The sequence below is a fragment of the Wyeomyia smithii genome, chromosome 2 (assembly GCF_029784165.1).
Source record: "Wyeomyia smithii strain HCP4-BCI-WySm-NY-G18 chromosome 2, ASM2978416v1, whole genome shotgun sequence".
Classification (NCBI taxonomy): domain Eukaryota; kingdom Metazoa; phylum Arthropoda; class Insecta; order Diptera; family Culicidae; genus Wyeomyia; species Wyeomyia smithii.
Genome location: NC_073695.1, coordinates 183,104,407 through 183,112,321, shown reverse-complemented (window position 1 = coordinate 183,112,321; position 7,915 = coordinate 183,104,407). Strand labels below are relative to the sequence as shown.

Genomic DNA, 7,915 nt, shown 5'->3' with positions numbered 1-7,915 from the left:
TACTCAAGCTGGCTTTTCCCTACTCCAAAAGATATTCGGCCCCGTTATGCTTCGCGGTTGGGCCTAAATAAATATTAGAGTTTAAAAAAAAAAACCCTAACAAATTGTAGGGATAGAGTATTTCTACAAGTGCTTCATATACATATGACTTGTTTAAAGTTACCAGATAGTTAGAGTTTAAACGCGGGACAACAGTTTAATTCTGTGATGGTCAAAAATTACACATGCATAGTAGGGTGGCAGCCTCCCCAGCTGGTCTCAAGGTACGATGTTGGCCTAACAAGTCAGTCGTCGTAGGTTCGAGTCTCGACTCGGGAAGAGACTGTTATTGTCAGTAGGATCGTAGCGCTAGCCCTGCAATTGTCCTGTACACTTAACAGTTGGCTGCGAAGTCTGTGTATAGTAAACAGAACGTCAAGTTCCGAATCGGAATGTAGCACCAAGGCTTTACTTTAGTAGGGTGGCAATGACTTGTATGGGAAAAATTGGAATTTTGAATTTCAAGAGGTACAAAAGTTGCGTATTCTCGAACAATTTTCTCATACAGACTCACCGAGATTTTTTTTCATGTTTTTTGGCGATACCAGTTCTCGACGTTTCATGTATTTCTAAGAAATTTGGCATAAAAAACTCTATACCGACAACCGTCCCAGTGGAAATAAGAGATATCTTGTGGTTCATTTTCATTGAACTCGCGTGGCATTGCAAAGGTGCGTGGGACGTGTTAGATGAACGCGAGACGTTTTCTACGCGGGACATTTTGTTGAACCGCGGGACTGTCCCGCGAAATGAGAGACGTCTGGTCGCTTTGAACTTGTTCGAATTCTGCCTCCTTGACAAAATACAGCCTAATGAGCATTCAAGAGCAAAAGAGCGAAACCAAGCATGCCATCGGGATGCGGTTTCCTCCACTTCCAGGCTTCCAAGTTGTGGTCAACCTCTCCCCAAACACTCTAATCACTTTAGACACCATTGTTTGGGGCAAATTGAGTTTTTTCGCTAACTGATTATGCGACAAAAGCGGAAATTCTTGGTGCGCGAGCAGAGTTTTGAAACGCCGATTCTCTTTCGTGTAGGCTATTTTGACAACTGGAGTTCGTGAGCCGAAAACAAAGTAGACACAACATGCTACATACCTGTGCCAACAAAAATAGGGGTTTAATTTTTTTTTTGTTCGTTCCGTCCTATACTGTAGAATTCTTCGCGAGGGAAGGGTGAGCGGTGATAATAAACCCATGCTAAAATCCCTTGACAAACAAAGGGCCTGATTCAATTAAGATTTGACACCACGACCACACGCTTGTCAAACTAGACTCTGAACCCTCGGTTACGAAGTTCCCCTCACGCACATACATTTACACACACAAATAATTGTCACCACAAATATCTGTAATACGGTGATCGAGCAGTGTGCGTTTAATTTTTTGAAACTTAGGCTAATACAAATTTCGAATTCTTTTTATGTCCAAGGTTATCAAAGTTAGCAGAGGAGGTGGCAAAAAATAAATAACACCGAGACGAAAATAAAAAAATATCTTTGATCAAAGTTTGAGTGCAAGTTATGACGTTTGTAACTTGCACTCAAATAAATGTTGAAAAATAACACTTTATTATTATTATTTATTTCGCTTGCCTTTCGACGATACTCTCGCTGTCACCTGACTTGTTTGTTGCTAAATTAAGCATTTATGCTGTCAGAGAACCAATAAAATGAACAAAACGGTTTGAGCTTTTTTTCTTCCCCTTCCAATATTCAGGATTTTTGGAGGGGGGGGGGGGTGACATAAAATGAAAATAAAATTTGTAACGGCCTTATTAGGCACAGCTAAATGGTTTTGTTAGTGGGTTTACCTCAATCCTCAACACTTACTTACAGGAACTTTTCTGCACTTTTATTTATTAGTGCATCAAGTTTAAAGCCGGTGATCAAATTTACAAACATGATCAAAACCAGTTCAATACTGTCAGCATAAATTTTCTTTTCGATAACTGTTTCATTTCGGAATACAATTTATGATGCGCTTTTTTGGTAATTCATTATTTCAGTAATGTGGAGTTTAATTTTTAAATAATACAAATATACATACTTTGTGAAAAATCTAACATCTTCCGTGTCTAGATATAAAAACTATGCATTTAGTTTTTTTTCTTATTGGTGACAATCTATCATACACTGGAAAAATATGAACGAAAAAGAAAAATGCTGATATTTATTCAACATACCCACGAAAGATTTCGTAACCAAATTTCCATTTCTTGCATTTATCCAGGTATCGAAAATGTGTACATGTTTCAAACAGTTACAGGATAAGCCTTTCGATTAGTAACCAGCACTCGATTTACTTACTGAACGAAAGGCTAACACCAATAACCTAAAATTAGTTTGCTTAGAGCTTCGCGTTCTTAATCATCTAGTATAACCATATATATTTGTAAAACCATGTAATATGTGGAAATTCATTTCCATCGCGTACATGGAAATTTGTTTCCATCATATCATTACCTACTATATAAGATGCAGTTCTGTGACCGCACAATTTGTAATCTGTTTACATGGATGGTTGTTGGGGGTTTACGACTAAAATCATAATGAACTATGTTACTCCTACCAGGTGGTGTTTTGCAAATATCGTGTTTCAAGTCCCGTATGTGGTGCATACTTAATGGTATTATCGTACTGACATGAATACACCTGGCATCGCCATAAAATCACATGAGGGAGTGAGGACAATGCTCTACTCACTGAGGTACCACGTGCACAAAATTTGTTTCTATCTAGACATCCAGCGGTTCTATACCATGTTCCAGCTTTTGATGACGTATCAGGCCACCTTCATCTAAAAAGCTCGCGTCACATAAATGGCACTGCAATACTCTAACTTCCCCGTGGGTATTTCGATGCGCTTTCAAGCTATCGGATCGGGTAAAACTTTTTCCACACACCTCGCATTCGTACGGTCGCTCTCCAGTATGCGTTCGAAGATGAATTTTCAACGATTTTGGCCATGCAAACTCCTTCCGGCACACGTGGCACCTATGCTTCGATTTGTGTTCAACCGGTTCTGATCCAACAACACCAGCGCCGCTTGTCCGTGAAGCACTATCCTCATTCTCATAGCTATTGTTGTTCTCGTTTTCCTCATGTTCTTCCCCTGCTTCCACGCTTTGATCATTCTGACCATCCTCCCTACAAAAAGAAGGTGGTTCTAAAATGTGAAAGGTACAGCAGAGCAACCAATCTACCCATCCTGGTCATCATCATCATCTTCCTCATCCTCGTCTTCATCGTCATCATCGGAGTCTTCCTCCTTTACCATCACTTCAATGACCTAAAATATTTTAACGTACAATATCTGCTATTTGCATTTTAAAACAAAATAATACGGCATAAAATAACTGGAGACGCAATTCCAACTTCAATGTTGGAGCGTTACATTACCACTACTGCTCACCTGTTCATCTTCACTCTCGTCGTCGTCCTCTTCCTCTTCATCGTCATCGACGTCTTCAATTATTTCCACAGCTCTAGCGCCTACATGGTGGTTATTGATTTGCGGTTCTGCATCACGCTTGCCAGGAAGTGTTCCATTATAACCAGCAGTAGAATGAGCCGGTTGTATTCTTGTTTCGTCATCCGATTCCTCAGTAGAGCTCCGACCATCAACATCTTCCGCATCTTCACCCGTCCTTGTTGTCATCAGTCCATGACCCAGCATGAAGGCTTCCTGCCGATGAATCTTCTCATGAGTTTTTAGATAGTCCGACCGGATGAAAGCCATGCTGCACATACTGCATTTGTAGGGTTTTTCTCCTGTGTGTAATCGAAGATGCATTTTAAGAGTGACCGCCGTTACGAAGGTTTTATCGCACTCAGAACATTTGTATCGTCCGTCGTCAGTTCGCTGGAACTCTATCCGTTCCGCGAGAGCATTCGTCATAGGGCTTATTGGAGACTTGGTCTTCGCAATTCGTCCAGCGATGCTTGTGTCTGTAGTTGAATCATCGTCTTCTTCGATTACGTCGCCATTTGTTTCAGCCAGCGCTTGCCGATGGCGTTTAGATTTAAAATGCTCTTTTAGATAGTCAACTCGATTGAACGATCGATCACAGATATCGCAGAAAAATGGTTTTTCCTCCGTGTGGGTAAGCGCATGCTTTCGTAATGAATCACAATGGGTGAATACCTGGTCGCAAATCTTGCACGCATACTGCCCATCACCAGCCTCGACAAAATGATAATTTTCTGGTAGCAGTCCTGCGCGACCGATTGTCATCTTTTGAGGACTTGTCGAGTCGCTGCTGTCCGAAGCACCAACCGCAATCGCCGTAGTTTTCCCCATCACTGTTAATGGCGGCATAACTCCTGGACCGTCTTTCCAATGCACCTTCATGTGTCTCTCAAGGTAGTCCGACCGGATGAAGGATTCCGGGCAGTGGGGGCATTTGTAAGGTTTCTCGTTAGTGTGTATTCTAAAGTGAATACGAACGGTTTGCTGGTGGGAGAAAACGCGCTCGCACACGGTACACATAAATTTACCGTCGTCCGTGCGAATACAATACTCCTGCTGTTCCGGTGGTTTTCTTTCCTCCGGTGGTTTCAGCAGAGAAATCCCAGTCGATTGCGGCCTGGCACTTACAGGCTTTAACAGCGACAGCGACGAACCTGGGGCGTTGGAAGTACTTGTGAAGGCGGACGCTCCTCCGAACGATAGCATCGAGGTATCGATTGCTCCCGGAGCGCCAGGATCTTCACCGTTGTCCTCTATGTGTTTTTTCAAGTGTTTCTTCAGGTATTCTGAGCGGATAAACGCTAAGCTACACAGCGGACATTGGAACGGAGTGTAAGCTGAAACAAACATAAATAAAAGGAATCGTCAATTCTGGACTATCTTGAAGAGCTGTTTGTAAGTGATATTTCATGACAAAAAACCAACAGTACCCAAAAACGATTTTTGTAGGTAAAATTATATATTTAAAGACTATTATAACAAATTAAAATGTAAAACATTAACATCCATGGTGGGCTTTTGAGAACGTTTTTTGCAAATCGAAGGTATGAATATTTCAATTGATAAAGCTTTACGTTCTAGGTATATATTATGCTGTCTTTCTGAACTCGTTTAACAACCCCAAACTTGCTCTACATTTTAGCCTGTCCACTCAAACTCTCAAATGTCAAATAGTTTTTATAACATGGTCCGTCATTTTTTATTTTACCATTTGAATTTATTCGATCCTCAATAGAAACTCAATATTTTTAGTTTGATTCTTGATTGGTATGCGATCTTCAACTTGATTTTACGTACAAATTTAGATAACAAAAATTAATGTCACAAATCTTTGAGTTATGAGAAAGTTTAGTACTACCACTCCATAAACTTTTCTAGAAATCAATTAGTACAGAAAATGCCATAGACCTCATTGTAATAGATCAAAATATTTTCAAATCGACCTGCGTTTAAAAAAATCCTTATATATCATATTGATCAAAAATATAAAAAATACCTTTTTAATGAAAACAAAAACTGTTAGATTTCTTTTGTTCCTCAGACTGGGCTCATGAAAAATGAAAATTCGAATTGTCGTATAAACACAAATCTAGACATAATATAGGCTCTTCTATATTCATTTTTATACTGAAGCAGCCTTAAAAAAGTGAGAAGGTTCTAAATTTGCCCCTATTAAATACTTGAACAAACAATAGAAAAGTAATTAAAAAATGTTAAACAAATATCGTTGTTCATCATTTTTGTCTTTTCAACATTAACAATGCCGATTTGTTTACATCTTATTCCTGTCAATTATTTATTATATTCTACTGTAGTGTTCTACTCACCAGTATGAGTACGCAAATGCTCCATCAGCGTCGCCTGTTCCGAAAAAGTCTTATCGCACTGCGGACACTGCAGCTGATCGTTATCTGCCCTGGAAACCTGAGACATAATTGTCTCCAGGTGACTACCCTGCTCTTTGCTTTCCTCTTGCTTGTTCTGGTGATCACTGTCCGAAGACCTGGCGGCTCCGTCTTCCGCTTCTTCGTCATCGCTCGACTCGGCCCTTGAAACCGAATTGGACGGAACAAGATCTGCCAATTTTTTAAGACTTATTCGCGGCCGCTTCGATGATTCCGACTGAAACCCGTTCTGCTTGAAATCCATAGTTTTTATGTGATTGGAACGGTGACATTGCAGGAAATCCTGTCGAATGAAAGACTTTGGGCATAGATCGCACCGGAATGGTTTTTCGCCTAAATGGTGTTTCATGTGAGCAATCAGCAGATCCCGAGAAACAAACGAATCGTCGCAATAAGTACAGGCAAATTTTCCACTTTCATCCATCTCACCAACAGATTCATTATCCGAGTAGGCTTCTCTGCGGCCAACAGCTCCACCATGCTCAGTTCGAATATGCCGCAGTAAGCCACGATTTGTTGCAAATACTCCGGAACATGCCACACAGGTGAAAACCTGTTCGTTTGTTTCATGGGATTTCATTATGTGGTATTTGAGATAATCGGATCGTACGAAAGACCTATCGCACATTTCGCATTTGTACGGCTTTACGTTGGTGTGAGTGCGAAGATGCACCGTGAGGGATTTCAACCAGGTGAAGGTTTTATTACAATACTCACAATGGTACACTTGCTGGTTTGTCCGTTCCGCCGTTCTTGATAGAATTGATTCCGCTGTTGCTATCACATCTTCATCTTCCTCTTCGCATATATCCGCAAAACCCATTCTGTCACTGCCTTCCACTTCCGGTGGACAATCCAGTGAATCATCATCGGACGCCATACTTGTAAGAAAATTAATGTGGTCCGCATCAATTCCGACCACGATTTCCTGGTCAGATCCACCATTTTCATCACTTGCAATCGTTCCGCCTTGTTGCTGCTGCTGATACTCGTACACGTCCACATCTTTTTCCTGTTTTACCTCAACCTCGTTCATTACGTAGTCACAATATTCAGAGCGAACCGAAATTCAACGCAAAAAATCCGCCGTCGCCGTGCTAAACCACTTTTTTCTTCTTTGACTTCGTCACTCACCTTCCAGCGTATTCCTTCGTGAAAAAATGCCCAATCGGTGTGCTTAATCTTCCCCGTGTTCGACAATGATGCAGAGGAAAAATAAAATCCGTAACTCCGTGAAGAATCAAAACATAACTCCTCCTCAAACACCAACAATCGTAAGCATAAAATTCACTTTTCCGATTTTCGATTGCGCACAAAGCTTCCACTTCCGGTTTCCGGAAGCACGCGGAAAATTTGACCGAAAATGCTGAATCTAGAGCACGCCCGTTGCACACCAAGGTTACTGCGATTCTCCTTTACCTTCCCGAGATGTGTGTTCCGTCCATCCGCAAGCATCAGCAACCCGTCGGTCGTGGTAATCTCGTCAGCATCTCAGCTAAACGCAGTCCTCGCATACATACGAACCGTGCGATATTTGAACGAAAACATTACACGACCACTAACGCTTAACGTCAGAAATGTCAGAATTATTTTGCAAAATCGCGATGGCCAATCGAATTTTTCGAAACGTCTGATGAGGATAATTTACTTAAATCCGTTGGTAACCATTTGGTAACAGCGTTATAAAATTTCACCTGGGATAGCCATAGGTTTTTTTGTGATCTAAAACCACGCCTATGGAATCACGCCATGTTTCAAGGGCTAACATCTCATATGTGTAAACGGAATAGCATATCATCGCCTCTTTCCATACATCTTTATCTCACTGCTGACAACGGGCACAAATTATTTTGAGCCCAGGACATTTCATTGTCATTCACTGTTACTCGATATAGGGATGCCAATGGCTCGTCCAAAACAGAACAAGGCAATCTACGAGACAGTTGCGATCAGCTGATTTTAGTCTGTTTTCAACTTATGACAGCGTTATGTATGCTCGAT

The 7,915-nt window shown here is 41.1% G+C and overlaps 1 protein-coding gene across 1 annotated transcript; it reads right to left on the bottom strand.

The window, feature by feature from the left end:
* Nucleotides 1-2,033: 2,033 nt before the first annotated feature.
* LOC129724373 (zinc finger protein Xfin-like) lies at nucleotides 2,034-7,436 on the bottom strand. The gene is made up of 4 exons (XM_055679234.1): nucleotides 5,837-7,436; nucleotides 3,453-4,846; nucleotides 3,244-3,329; nucleotides 2,034-3,187 (listed from the first exon to the last, which is right to left on the bottom strand). Exons 1-4 carry the CDS (start codon nucleotides 6,948-6,950, stop codon nucleotides 2,776-2,778), a joined length of 3,006 nt encoding a protein of 1,001 aa, XP_055535209.1. The 5' UTR covers nucleotides 6,951-7,436; the 3' UTR covers nucleotides 2,034-2,775.
* Nucleotides 7,437-7,915: the final 479 nt, after the last annotated feature.

Excerpts from the sequence above, each read along its gene's own strand:
- LOC129724373 (XM_055679234.1), bottom strand. The coding sequence starts at position 6,950 with ATGAACGAGGTTGAGGTAAAACAGGAAAAAGATGTGGACGTGTACGAG. Across the intron at positions 4,847-5,836 it reads GCATTTGCGTACTCATACTG|CTTACACTCCGTTCCAATGT; the intron begins GTGAGTAGAACA and ends TGTTTGTTTCAG. Across the intron at positions 3,188-3,243 it reads GATGATGATGACCAGGATGG|GGAGGATGGTCAGAATGATC; the intron begins GTAGATTGGTTG and ends TTCTTTTTGTAG.